Below are 14,381 nucleotides of genomic sequence, written 5' to 3' on the forward strand. Positions count from 1 at the left end.
TGCTATATGGTAATTTATGAACCTAATCATAGCTGTCAACTTTCAGATTTGAAAGTAAGAGATCAGCAGCCTCGAAAATAAGGGATCAGCAGCCTCACCTGTCCCAGGGACAGTCTACGGGATATATAACAATCCGGGATAGCAGCGGGAAATGGTGCTGGAATAACGGAATTTCCCGCCAAAAAAGGGAAGGTTGACAGCTATGAACCTAATAGGTATCTCAAGCCATTTGCACATATTGCCATGCAACCAGTCCATGCAGAATGTAGGCACCCTATACAGTCATACCTTGAGTTACAGCCGCTTCAGGTTGCGTTTTTTCAGGTTGCGGACCACCGAAACCCGGAAGTACCAGAACGGGTTACTTCCGGGTTTCGGCGGTCGTGCATGCGCAGAAGTGCTAAATCATGCTTTGTGCATGCGCAGAAGCACCGAATTACAACCCGCGCATGCAGACGCAGGTTGTGAACGCTGCGGGTTGCGAACGTGCATCCCACACGGATCACGTTCACAACCGAGTGTCCACTGTATATAGAAATGAGCAAACCAGTGATATTTTAGGGAGCAGGCTAGCAGTCAGGTCCCATTACTCACATCATAGGAACCTACACAACATAAAACACTGCTGCTGTATGTAGGTTTTATTTTATTTGTTATCTTATATTTTGGAAATGCACATCCGGTTTTTTCCCTTTAATTTTTTTTGGGGGGGCCCCAAGAGAGTGGGGCCCTAAGCTCTAGCTTGCTTAGCTTATACGTCAATCCGGCACTGCCTGCCCTCAAGAGGCGCCCGGGTTCCCCTCTCCTCCTTCCCGCCTTTCGAGAGGCCAATCCTCGCGCCACAGCCGGCGCGCAGCGGAGCCCAGCCCCGAAGGCGGAGCGAGGGCTCCCCGGAGGAGCCGGTCGGAGTCGGCGCTGCTGCTGCTGCTGCTGTTGCCGCTCTGCTGTTCCGGCGGCGCCTCGCGGGGTTGCCTGGGGAGGGCGGGAAGCGCCGCTCCGTTGTCCCGCCCGAGAGCGCGGCGTCGGCGAGCTACAGAAGAAGGCAGGCGGCCATGGAAGGCAGCGGGGTAATGGCGGCGCTCGGGGGAAAGGGGTCGGGAGGCGGGAAACGCCGCTCTGCGAGGGGACGAGGCGGGTCGAGGCCCAGAGCCGCCTGTCATCGGTGACCTTGCAAGGCGTTGCCAACGCCTGCGGTCTCCGCCGGTGGCCGGCCTCTTCGTCCGGCGCCCGGAAAGCAGCGTGCCTCTGAGCGCGTGCAGAGCGCCCCCGCCAGCGCGCTTGCTGCGGGGCGGCCGCGCCTCCTCCCTCGGGGCGGGGAGCGGAGGGAAAGCGCTTCCACGGGTCTAAATTTTAGATTCTAATAGGTTTTTAGAAATGGACCCCCATCCCAATCCCCTGCGCTGGAGATATTCCCCTTGTTCAAGGTTTAATTCTTGCTCTCCAGTAGCAGAGGTGCCAGTCTTGGAGACTCAAATAGGTATATATAGCTGCAAATTTAACGTTGCACATTATATCAAAGAGACGCCAGATGGCGGTGGTGAGCCACGGTAAATTCAATACATTTTTCAAAACATTTTTTTTTTTAAGCATTTTTGCAACTTTTTTTTTACACATGTCTAGATTCCAGCTTGGGCGGCTGCAAGGCGAATGGTGCGCACATCTTCGAGCTTGCAGTTTCTTGCTCTGAACTTGCCTCGCCAGTTGTGGCTGTAGAGGTGCACACACACCTCTGAATCTAAGTCACCATGAGTTGATTTATGTATTTTTTAAATCCCATTGTCGCTTCGTAATCTCACTTAATGCTATCGTGTGCAAAAGCTGCACCAGCGTACTTCACATCAAATTTGCATCCTCATAACTCCATATCATCTCTGGCCAGAAAACATGTCACTGGATAGGTAAAAGTAAAGGGACCCCTGACCATTAGGTCCAGTCGTGACTGACTCTGGGGTTGCGGCGCTCATCTCGCTTTATTGGCTGAGGGAGCCGGCATACAACTTCCAGGTCATGTGGCCAGCATTACTAAGCCGCTTCTGGCGAACCAGAGCAGCACATGGAAACACCGTTTACCTTCCTGCCGGAGCGGTACCTATTTATCTACTTGCACTTTGACGTGCTTTGAACTGCTAGGTTGGCAGGAGCAGGGACCGAGCAACGGGCGCTCACCCCATCGCGGGGATTCGAACTGCCAACCTTCTGATCGGCAAGCCCTAGGCTCTGTGATTTAACCCACAGCACCATCCGCGTCCCCATGTCAGTGGATACTGGAACATAATCAAACTAAATTAGGAGAGGTTGTCTCTCCCCCCCCCCCCAACTGCCGCAAATGTAATATATTTTGTACAAGGGCCCACAATAAAGTGTGGTTGTCATGGCTTGGGGCAAGCCAGGATATATGTATGTATTAGACGACTGGGTGGGATTGCTTTTGGGTATTGTGTGTCATTGGTTTAACCTGAACCCAGGCTCAGTTGTCATTCTTCCCAGCTGGAGGCTTCAGAAGAAGTCTTGAGCCCCTCCATCTGGTTATAAGTTAACAATAAAATCTTTATCTGTGTGTTTTTCCTCAGATCCTCCACGCTACCCCATTTACTTGGAAGGATTGTCAGGTGCATAATAATCAGAAGAGTGGCAATTGCTCTGTGGAATTCTAATAAGAGGGGTGTGATCATTGCGTGGCACCCAGAAAACCACAGAGAATTTTAGAATGGGGGGGGGTGACCTCTGAGCCATTTAGTTCAGTCCCTTGCTCAGTGCAGGAACTTTTAGGATGTGCAATGTGTTTCTGCTTATGCGATGGGTAGCCTTGGCTTTTTCCCCAGTGACCAAATAGCATAAATAATAATAAAAAGCATAGTACAGTGGTACCCTGGTTTAAGAACAGCTTAGTTTGTGAACAACTTGGATTAAGAATGCTGCAAACCTGGTAGTAGGTGTTTTGGTTTGTGAACTTTGCCTTGGAAGCAGAACATTTTCCACTTCCTGTGTGTTCCATTTGTAAATTGAGTCCCCCGCTGCTATGGGAAAGCACACCTTAGTTTAAGAACGCTTTGGTTTAAGAACGGACTTCCGGAACGGATTAAATTCATAAACCAAGGTACCACTGTAATAGAAATAAACTCTACTTGGAATAATTGTGCGTTAGAATATTTTGCAAATGCCTCATTTGCAACATGGCTTTTGCATCTCTAAACTTGGAAGACCTTAAAGAATTCAGTTTTGAATAATATCCTGTAAGTGTGTGTGTATTTATTTTCAGCAGATTACAAATACGCTAGCTTTACCAAACAGTGCTTTTCACCATATTAGTAAACAAAATTGTAGCACTTAGCTCAAGTGGAAATGTATTACTTTGACATTAAGAACTCCGGGGATTACTTTGTCATCTCTAAGGCTGCCCACTTACCTGGGGCTAAGAGTTCAGTAGGACTTAACTTCAAAGTGGACATGGCTAGGATTGCTCTGTTAAACACTGACTTGAAACGGAGCGCCTTTGCTGCAACTGATACAAATTCAGGGAGCATTTAACTTGTGAACCCAGTAAAAATTCAGACACTCTCTATGCTCATACTTTATTTTTCAGAAAGAAAAGGAAGCACCACCATCCAGCCTGTATGAACCGAACAGTGATGGGTCTCATGACCATGTGCAGAGGGAACTTTCCTCTTCTAGCCGTTGCGAGGTAAGCTGTTAAAAGGAAGTTCATTACTGAAATATCTATGCCCCCCCCCCCATTCCAAAGTTTGTCTCTGCAAACGGGGACAATATATTCTTAAATATAAAAGAATAAGACTGTTGTTATATCACAAACTCATAAATGCACTCCTCCTGATTTTCCGTCTAAAGGAGGATGGGCGCAGTCTGAAGAGCAACTTTGGTTCGCACAAGTAAACCAGAGTCAAATTTGTGCCTTCCCCACCCCACATTGAATGCTTTGTCAACATTGCAAACAGTTTTTGAAACGCTTTTCCAGAAGGAATTCATTGTACCATATTGCTCTAAAAAAAACAAAATAGCAAACTCAGAAACTGATTTCACTGTTGTTTGGATGCTGTTCAGTATTCCTTAAAATTTGCTGATGTGATTAAACTCTGATACATTTCCTATGATGTCTATTTTCAGCAATTTATTGCATTAAAAAATTCTTTTTGATAATGTAAGTCAGGGATGGGGGTCCTGTGTTGGTCCTGTATACCTGAAGGAGCGTCTCCACCCCCATCGTTCAGCCCGGACACTGAGATCCAGCGCCGAGGGCCTTCTGGCGGTTCCCTCATTGCGAGAAGTGAGGCTACAGGGAACCAGACAGAGGGCCTTCTCGGTAGTGGCGCCCGTCCTGTGGAACGCCCTCCCATCAGATGTCAGAGAGATAAATAATTACCTGACATTCAGAAGACATCTTAAGGCAGCCCTGTTCAGGGAACTTTTTAATATGTAACGCTGTACTGTTTTTAACACTGATTGGGAGCCGCCCAGAGTGGCTGGGGAAACTCAGCCAGATGGGCGGGGTATAAATAATAATAAATAATAATAATAATAATAATTATTATTATTATTATTATTATTATTATTATTATTATCCCTGACTGTTGGCTTAGCTGTCTGGGGCTGATGGGATTTGGAGTCCAACAACACTTGGAAGGCCGCTGGTTCCCCATCCCTGATATAAGCAGCTGTGTTCTGTTTCTGAAGCTAACCTGCAGGCAGATGTCTTTGTCCAGCAACATGCATTTACTTAATGTAATATGGATGGTGTTTTTAGGAAACAAGACTTGTGCCATACCTAACTTCTGGGGAAGCAGAAAAACTTTGTTCAGTTATTCAGTCCTGTGATTTGAGTTTTAAGAAAGATCATCTTGAGACAGAAACATCCAGCCAACTTGGAAAGTATTTGAGCTCTCTAAGTGAAGAAGTGGACAGCTCAGATAATCATGTAAGATGTGCAGGAAATACAAATAGTATTAATACAAATCTTGATTTTTTTTTTAAGTGACTGGCTCGTTAGCAGAGCTAACGTTATTCAGCTAAATGTTAAATCAGCTAAACCTAAAAACCTATATACGTTCATGGAACTATAGTTAACGGTATCCAAACAAGTCACAATTTAGAAACCCGCTTTAAACCATAGTTCCATGTCCCACTTTGTTTGGAGACCATCAACCATAGCTTCCTCATTTGGATTTAATGTGCAACTGTGGTAAACCCAGTTTGTTTCCCCACTTTCCCCAGCACAAAAGTTGTGGGTGGTGCACAATTCTCATTTGTATCCCAGCTTATTAAGCTACTGTTCATGAGAAACAAGCCAGGATGTTAATCTGGGGAGGGTTGAAAACAAATACACAGTTATGTGAAGGCTGGGATGAGTGAAATTATAAGTAATAATCTCCCTAAAAACCATTTCCTGCAGAGACAGATTCCTCTATCCTCCACTCTTTCCATTCCCTTTCAGCTGGCAGAATGCTCAACCCAACTGTCATTCTCTGCTCCTTTCAGTTCCCCCTCCCACTTCACATTCCACCCCCACCCTCCGAAATTCCCCTCCCCCAAAAGAAAACCCACTGTGGCCTTCGGAGTTACTTGGGAACAACAAGATTAGTAACGGAGTAACGGAAGCCATACTTCCCTGGAAGATAGGTGGCCTTCAAAGCTAATCCCCCCCCCCCACGCGCAATGTAAAAGGGTGAGATAAGCACTTTGTGGGATGGATTCCTTTTGCAAACTGCCTCCGGGAATATAATTGCAAAGCAGTGTATAGCTGATTATAATATATAAAACAAAACCATGCTCAGTTCACAAAAGGCAACTGGCCAGGAGGTCTGACGTGTGTCCTGGCTAAAGTGCATGCACCCAGAAACATTTCTCAGCATCCTTTGCAGTGCATTGGTGTGGTTTTTTTAACCGGGAGATGCTCAGGGTCCCCTTTGTCAGATGGAGTGGTGTTGGAAGGTTCTTTTCAGATAAATGGTACTGGTGCCATTCAAGGAGTTGCTTCACCAGTAATAAACATGTTGCGTGGCAAGTCCCCTCCCCCCACGTGAAATGAAAACACAGGACACATTATTTAAGGTTAATGGGCGTAAAAGGCCACAACTTTATTGATTACAGGAATTAGAAGGTATTGGCCTTAGGCATTGGCTCCTATTGACTACCCAGCATGGAGACCGGGAAGGGTTATCCACCAGCCGTGGGAATCCTGTTGAAGTACGCCAGCTAGGATCCCACGGGTGTCACCGCTCGGGGGCGTGCCGGAGGCCCTCACCCCCCTAGGTTTCGGACAGGGCAACGCCCCCCGGAGTCCTTTACCGGACTACCCTTTTCCATTGGGGGAAGGTGATGGCGTTTCCTTCCCCCCTCATTTGCATAACAATTACCCCTGCCAATGCCTAACTGCCAATACCGAGGAAGTTGTGATGTTTGCTACGAGGTAGGCGAAAAAACCAAAACGCTGGAAGTGCGCCAAGTTGGAAAAATTCCTACCAGGCCCCTTGCGGCGACCAACCGGAGTCCATAGGAAGGTCAGAGCTAGCTAAGCCTAAAGGGTGGGTGGGATGGGAAAACCGGGCAGATGGAACGGGGCAAAGAGGGCGGTCCCCGGGCACGCCTGGCCTTAAATGGGCTAGGGCCAGGCCATGCCTCCCCAGCCCGCCGATTGGACTTGCATATAACACTAGGGCTTCTAAACTAGGATGCCTGTAATTTTTTAAGAAGCCAGCAGTTTAGATGTTTGAAATTAAACTACTGTACTAATAAAATTACTACTTGAAGGTATTCTTTTTAAAATAGATAAACAAAAATGAAACATTTATTCAAATAATTGAATAAATTGAAACTGTTACAATACAGTTACAATAAATTTTCAATCACTATATCCCCTCCATAGACACTTCTGTGATGATGGTGGCATTAAAATACCCTGTTCTTCTTCAATAAAAGAGAAAAAAGGGAGAGCAGATCATGTCAAAGGTATCTTTTTTTGGAGATGCCTTTGATTAGTCGCCGATGGTATGTGAGGCGTTATAATAGAGCAGCCCTCAAGATGCTCCAGATGTTATTAACCCAAGCCTCTATTGGTATTTAGAAGTTTCCTTCCATCATTGGGCAATAACTAGTCTAGCTGCTATGAACAGGAAGGAAATTAATTCTTTATATTTAATGGGTAGAATTTGGGGTCAGATCTAATGATAATAGGACAAGTGCCGAATTAGGAGGGATAGATTGGTTAGTGATTTTGGAGGTCAGATTAAAAAACTTCCCCCCCCAAAGCCATGGACCATGGTACACTCCCACCAAACATGAAAATAGGACCTGGTTCTCCACAGCTTTTCCCAACATAATGGTGAGCTTAAAGGATTTATCTTTGCAAGGTGTGTGGGGGTACAATGCCACCGAAATATAATTTTAAGTTAAACTTCCTGGAGGCGAGCCGAAATTGGTTTTCAAGATGGATTTTGTCATATTGATTCCCATGCTTTTTTACTTACTGAAATTCCTATGTCGGGCTTCCCATCTCATTCGAATATCTTTCGCGTTTCCTGCAAAGCTGTCTAATATCATACCATATGAGACTGCCCCTTTTGTGTCATGGCTAGGTCTGTTACTGATTCCAAAGGTGCCAAGAGTCTCAAATCCTCCCTGCTTTGTTCCAGATACTTTGCAAAAGTAAAGGTAAAGGGACCCCTGACCATTAAGTCCAGTCGTGGGCAACTGGGGTTGCGGCACTCATCTCTCTCTATAGGCCGAGGGAGCCAGCATTTGTCTGCAGACAGCTTCCGGGTCATGTGGCCAGCATGACTAAGCCACTTCTGGCAAACTAGAGCAGCACACAGAAATGCCATTTACCTTCCCGGCAGAGCGGTACCTATTGATCTACTTGCACTTTGACGTGCTTTCGAACTGCTAGGTTGGCAGGAACAGGGACCAAGCAACGGGAGCTGACCTCGTTGTGGGGATTCGAACCACCAACCTTCTGATCGGCAAGTCCTAGGCTCTGTGGTTTAGACCACAGCGCCACCCGCCTCCCATAGTTGATGTAGCCAGGACCATTTTATGCCTTTCGTCTTTGCCACCAGGTCCTCCTTTAAAATTGCTTTACCTTTTACAAACAGATCTCTTAATTCTATAAAAACTAATTGTTTCAAGATCTATGAGTTGATCATATTTGTCTTCATGCTTAAATGAGGGGTGATCTAGCAGAGGCATAAGTGCTGAAGGCCTTGCAGGTATTCTGAAATTTGCAGGCGTTATTACAAACAGGAATTGTGTGCAACCCTTGGATTTTGGTCTTCCACACACCCCTGCACACCCTGGCCAGTCTTGTTGTGCTGTATGACATTTTAAGAGGACAATACAGTGGATGTAACAAGCTGAAACATGAACTTGCTGTGTCTTATTGTGTCGATAGGAGGAGACGGAAATGTTAGAATCTCTGAAGTCCAAGTTTGCTATCCTGGATTGCATGCATTTTGATGCAGAGCTTTTTGATGCAGATGATTTGGTGGCTGTGTGTGTGTGTGTGTGTGTGTGTGTGAAAGAGAGAGAGAGAGAGAGAGAATAAGCAGTGAAGCCAAAACATTATTTTATAAGCTTCCAGAACAAGAATGCTTGAAGGAGAACTGGGGTTCATACGGCCGACTTGTGGATAAACACAGGACCAGGATGAAGGAAGCCTTGCCTTGCCTTGCAGGGGAATCTGAGGAGAGTTCCTTGGAAGAAACGCAGAGCGAAAGTGAAACAGAAAGGTATGCTTTTAAGTTGAGTGGTGCATGTTCTGCAGCTCAGATATTTTACCCTAGAACGTTTTCCTAAAGCTATTCATTTAGGGGAATGCCATGCAATGCCAATTACAGTGGTACCTCTGGTTAAGTACTTAATTCGTTCTGGAGGTCCGTTCTTAACCTGAAACTGTTCTTAACCTGAAGCACCACTTTAGCTAATGGGGCCTCCCGCTGCCGCCGCGCCGCCGGAGCACGATTTCTGTTCTCATCCTGAAGCAAAGTTCTTAGCCCAAGGTACTATTTCCGGGTTAGCAGAGTCTGTAACCTGAAGCATATGTAACCCGAGGTACCATTGTACTTCCAAACTAGAGCTTATGGGTTTAACGTGTGTGCTGTTCCTAAATTGTTTTTTTAAAAGCACACAAAAGTTTTATTTAATACTCACCAATTTCCCCCCCTTAAGGAACTAAAATTCTCTTTGAGTCTCAAAACTTATTATCATAAAACAAACCATAATTTGCATATATGTTTTGCAGTGTGCACACGTTCTGGCCAGCCCCTAACTTTCCATGGCTTCATATTGCTTAGATGCCCTATGGATGCCCATGATACATGTTTACACTAAGCAAAGTAAATGCCCTACGTGTGAAAAAGCATTAGGTGAAATAATGTACCAAGTCCTCGCGATTCACAAAAGGAAAGAACCACTGTGGAAGTCTCCAAAAGGATAATTAACTCTTACTTTTGATGGGACATTAGGCTTTGTGTTAGTAAGTGTGCCCAGCCACTGGCTGAATTGCAGTTAGCATTTAAACTAAGGTTATACAGAGTAACACGGGCACAGTTTTTCCCAATAAACATTAGTCTTTTGTTTATAGGTTGTGGGAAGACACCATTCAGGATGAAGTCGCTTTTCAGAAAAAGCTCCACGAAGCAGAGTTGGCAATTGGTTCAGCAGAAATGTTCCTGCCGTCTTTTAAAGAAACTCTAACTAGAATTTCAAAGGTAAGTTAGCATTGACAATTACTGAATGACACTTGGTTGCAGTACGGTCTAAGAACAACAGATTTCTGTTCTTGATACTGGATTTTCCTGAAGCGCACTGTGCTCGGTTCAGCAGAGAGCTGCTGCTGGGTTGGCAACTGGCAGAAAATATGTGCCCTTCCTTTGCATGAATGGAAGCATCTTTCTCTCATGCTATGACTTTGCTATATCCAAGCTTATGCTGTTTGCTGCTGAAACACAAAAACATTGACTTCCATTATGCATACAGTTTGAAGAAGGAATAACAACAAGCTTTGTAGTACTTTAAAGACTAACAAATATATTGTGGCACAAGCTTTCGTGGACTTCATCAGATGCTCCATAATGCTGATGGCACAAGTTTTTGTAGACGATACGCCATAACAAAATTTGTTAGTCTTTAAGGTGCTGCAAGACTCTTTGCTGCAAAAGACTAACGCAGCTACCCTTCTGGAAATTTTGAATTGGGTATGTTAAAATGATGTGTCTAGCTGCAATTCAACCTGTGGCTGTAGACCAAGGGCTAGGGAATATTTTTCAGCTGCATTCTTACCTATGCAACCTTCCTTGGGCCATGTGCTTAGTGGTGGATGAGGCCAGAGGGAAAAATCAGGCAAAGCAAGAAAATTAAATGTTACCTTTGTGGACTAATTCATATGAACGCTCACACACCCCCACAGATACCCTCTATCCTCCATTCAGACGACCGGGCATCATCTGAGTGCAAGGACACATTCCATTCAGACAAAACACTTGAGATGCAAGCATGGCCAGTGAGGGAGAGTTTTGGGGGCCAGATTGATAGGCCTGGAGAGCTGCATTTGGACCTCTGGCCTGAGGTGTCCCAGCCTTGCTATCATCTCTGCTCCAGAACCAGTAGTGCTGCTTTGGTTTGGAGAAAAGCTAGTTACAGTGGTACCTTGGGTTACAGATGCTTCAGGTTACAGACTCCGCTAACCCAGAAATAGTACCTTGGGTTAAGAACTTTGCTTCAGGATGAGAACATAAATCGTGCTCCGACAGCAGGAGGCCCCATTAGCTAAAGTGGTACCTCAGGTTAAGAACAGTTTCAGGTTAAGAACGGACCTCCAGAACGTATTAAGTTCTTAACCCAAGGTACCACTGTATTTGTGACAGGCATCACATTTCCTTTTGTTTTGTATTTGTGATCGTTCTGTGTGTTCAAATGATGTAAAAGGTTTGTTTTATCAAAACGGTTCGGTTTTAAGGTGGCTATCTGAACAGTGTCACACTGGTTTGGGCAAAAAGAGGGTTTTCTTTTTTTAAAAAATGACTTAACTGCGATTTAATATTTTTGTCAGGCTTGTTACGTTTCTGCAGCAGATATGATAAAGATTTCTATGCAAGAGGATTTACTGGTAATGGAGCTAGGGGCTCTCAAAAATATGAAGGGACTGTTACAGCAGCTACTTAGATCAAGCAAGGAAAAAGAAGTAAGAGAACGTGCGCAGAAACCACAACCAAGTATAGTATTTATCAACAACAAGTTTTAAGTATTTTTTTTCATTGTTTGAAGTAGAATTTTCAAAGAAGGAGGTGAATTCACAGAAAAATAAAATGAGATGATAATATATCAAGCAGTGTCCTGAGACAAGGAGGGGCAAGCCCTTGAGTTTGTTGGCCCATCCTGATAAGTTTCTGTGTTGCTCTTTGTTTGTGTCTAGCCCAGGAATTGCTTTTTTACGAACAAGGTTTCTAAGTCTCTTGCTTTGTGCAGCAGAGCTGTAGCTCTTTCTCCCAGACGGATTTGTCAGGTGGCCAAGAACCCATTCCCCTCGTGTACAGGGGCAAACTAGATCCATCCTGCTGCCACCAAAAGATTCCCTAGGTTGCAGCAGATCTGTTTACAGACCAGAGCTGCAGTTGCCTACATAACAGCATCAAGTTTGGGTTGGTCTTCCTTGCCAGTTGATCTGTGCCTGAGAAAAAGGGTTTCGGCTTACCACTTAACACAGCAGCCTGTAACCTCCTGGTTGGCAAGCAGTGTGCTCATGAAGAATGTCAATATGTTATCATTTTCTTCACATAACTGCATATTGTACTTAAAATACTTTGACTTATGCTAACACCTGAATCCTGCACGATGCCATGGGGACCCCATTATCAACTTGCCCTGGGCTGGAACACAACCTAGACAAACATTTTCTTATAAGAATTAAACCTTCAGTGCAGCAACGAAGTTGTTCCTGAACTGAAACAGGGCTGACTTGATACCCACCTGTCCATTCTCTTGGCAGGAAATTTACTATCTGATAACTTTTTAGAAAAAGATATCTGTTATTCCTATATGTGGAGGGCTGTAGGTTGGGCGAGAGCGGGCAGGTCTCACACGTAGACAAACAGAGGTCTTTTGAAGAAGAGAAACTCTAATAATTTTAATTTTTAAATTATTATGTATCATGGGATATTGCCCATTGAACTATTACTTTGATAAGAAAAAATAAGTAGAAAATCTCTTCTCTCTCTCTTTTTTAAGATCAATTAATATAATAGACTTTTTGAGCTTAAAAAAAATGACCTCTAAACACGTCAGATTTTAATTCACAAAGGAACTTTCTTATCTGCGCTTGTAGTTTTTATTTTTATTTTCTTAGTCCTTAACTGTAAATATGGTCACTTGGAATGTTGGGAGTTTTATGTCGCAGGAAGTACAGTATGTTAAACGTAATATGTTGTATTCAATATAAAGTGACACTGAATCAGTTATGTTTCATTTTTCTTATTTTTAGATTATCAGTACGCAGATTGAAGATTTGATTTGGAAGTTAACTGAAAGCGAAACTGAAGCTGTAGTAAGTTCCGTTCTTTGGCGTGTCATCATTTCGTTTCGTGAAGGTGGCACCACAGCATGTTTTAGTCATTTTCAGCAGTTGCACATAGGATGAGGGAGCCATGCTGCATGTTGTCTGTTGTATTATTATTATTATTATTATTATTATTATTATTATTATTATTTGCAGACACAGGATGGACACTGATGGACACTGCAGCAAGGAGATGGCTTATCCGCTCCCAAGGAAATGTTCACACATTATTTATAGACAAAGCAGCATATGCCAATTTGGGTGGCATTTCCCATCACTTCACCTAACTAGATGAGAGCATAGGTGGCAAATACTTAAATCTTATAGATAGTTCTCCTTTTCTGGGCCCAGAGCCCAACACTCCCAAGCCCCCAGATAATGATAACATCAAGGCAAACCAATTAGTTTCTTTCAAAGCAAGTGGATATAAACATATACGAGCCCACGGCTTTAACATCTACCAATTAATTGTAAGGTTATCTTGACTACCAAGATGGCATTCTCAGAGCTTCTGGGAAAAGTTCACACAGTGTTTGGACTATTTGTGGGCCTGCTGATAACTAAATGAGCCCTCTGGCATGAAAGCCAGTATACTTTCTATCCTTGTTCTCTCCCCCTCCCACCCTCCTCGAGTTACAAATCCTTGCTCTCTAGTATGCAAAAAATAATAATAATCTGGTTTTTTCCCCCTTTGAAGGAACTCAAGCATGAAGTGCTTCGAAAAGAAAGGGATATTTTAGAGCTTTCTACTCAGCTTCAGCATGAGAAAGTAAGTTAGCATTTCCCTTTGAACCAGCTGTTTTACTTCACCTGCCATAAGTTTATGTTTACCAAATTACACGATTTGACAACTTCATCAATCTCTTGTGGTTCCTGCCAGTTCTAAGCTAGATTTTGGTGTGTCCCAATATTTCAGTATGTGGACTTCAAGAATGAGAGTGTAGCTGTGCAGTCTCAGACCTGTCTGCTCAGAAGTACCTATATACTCAAGTATAAGACGACCCGAATATAAGCCAAGGCACCTAATTTTAGCACAAAAAATTGGGGAAACTTGTTGACTCTAGTATAAGCCGGTTCACCACACCACAAACTTGGTGGTGGCGGCAGCAGCGGAGGAAGAACAAGCAGCCCAAAAGGGCTGCTTTCGGGCTGCTCGTTCCGCCGCCGACATCGGCAAAGGTGGAGGAGGACAAAGGAGCAGCCCTTAAGGGTTCCTTTTAGGCTGCTCTTCCCTCCGCCGCTGCTACCCACCTCACTCGAGTATAAGCCGAGGTGGGCTTTTTCAGCATAAAAAATGTCCTGAAAAAGTCGGCTTATACTCGAGTATATACGGTAAGTCCCACTGAATTAAGTGGATCTTATTCCCAGGTATCGGGACGCGGGTGGCGCTGTGGGTTAAACCACAGAGCCTAGGACTTGCTGATCAGAAGGTCGGCGGTTCGAATCCCCGTGACAGGGTGAGCTCCCGCCGCTCGGTCCCTGCTCCTGCTAACCTAGCGGTTTGAAAGCACGTCAAAGTGCAAGTAGATAAATAGGTACCGCTCCGGCGGGAAGGTAAATGGCGTTTCCATGCACTGCTCTGGTTCGCCAGAAGCGGCTTAGTCATGCTGGCCACATGACCCAGAAGCTGTACACCGGCTCCCTTGGCCAATAAAGCGAGATGAGCGCCACAACCCCAGAGTCGGCCACGACTGGACGTAATGGTCAGGGGTCCCTTTACCTTTTATTCCCAGGTATGTAATGTGTTTAGGATTGCAGCCTTTTACTAAAATATGTGTTTTGTTATCCCCTTACCTGTTATTTGAAATGTATGTACAATAGG

General features: G+C 44.5%; 1 protein-coding gene across 4 annotated transcripts in view; it reads left to right on the forward strand.

Annotated features, from left to right (window-relative positions):
* Window positions 1-734: 734 nt before the first annotated feature.
* The window catches only part of ODF2L (outer dense fiber of sperm tails 2 like), a 33,435-nt gene continuing 19,788 nt past the window's right edge, over window positions 735-14,381 (forward strand). Inside the window, exons 1-8 of one of the 4 annotated variants that reach the window (XM_077928501.1) lie at window positions 735-1,067; window positions 3,584-3,682; window positions 4,760-4,930; window positions 8,581-8,735; window positions 9,590-9,716; window positions 11,057-11,188; window positions 12,485-12,547; window positions 13,257-13,328. In XM_077928501.1, coding sequence (XP_077784627.1) covers window positions 1,053-1,067; window positions 3,584-3,682; window positions 4,760-4,930; window positions 8,581-8,735; window positions 9,590-9,716; window positions 11,057-11,188; window positions 12,485-12,547; window positions 13,257-13,328 — 834 coding nt within the window. In that variant the 5' untranslated portion in view covers window positions 735-1,052. The remainder of the gene's footprint in view (window positions 1,068-3,583; window positions 3,683-4,759; window positions 4,931-8,580; window positions 8,736-9,589; window positions 9,717-11,056; window positions 11,189-12,484; window positions 12,548-13,256; window positions 13,329-14,381) is intronic. The other 3 variants (XM_077928500.1, XM_077928499.1, XM_028732885.2) reach the window with 3 other exon arrangements.

This window comes from Podarcis muralis, chromosome 5, assembly GCF_964188315.1.
Source record: "Podarcis muralis chromosome 5, rPodMur119.hap1.1, whole genome shotgun sequence".
In the NCBI taxonomy this organism is placed as follows: Eukaryota; Metazoa; Chordata; class Lepidosauria; order Squamata; family Lacertidae; genus Podarcis; species Podarcis muralis.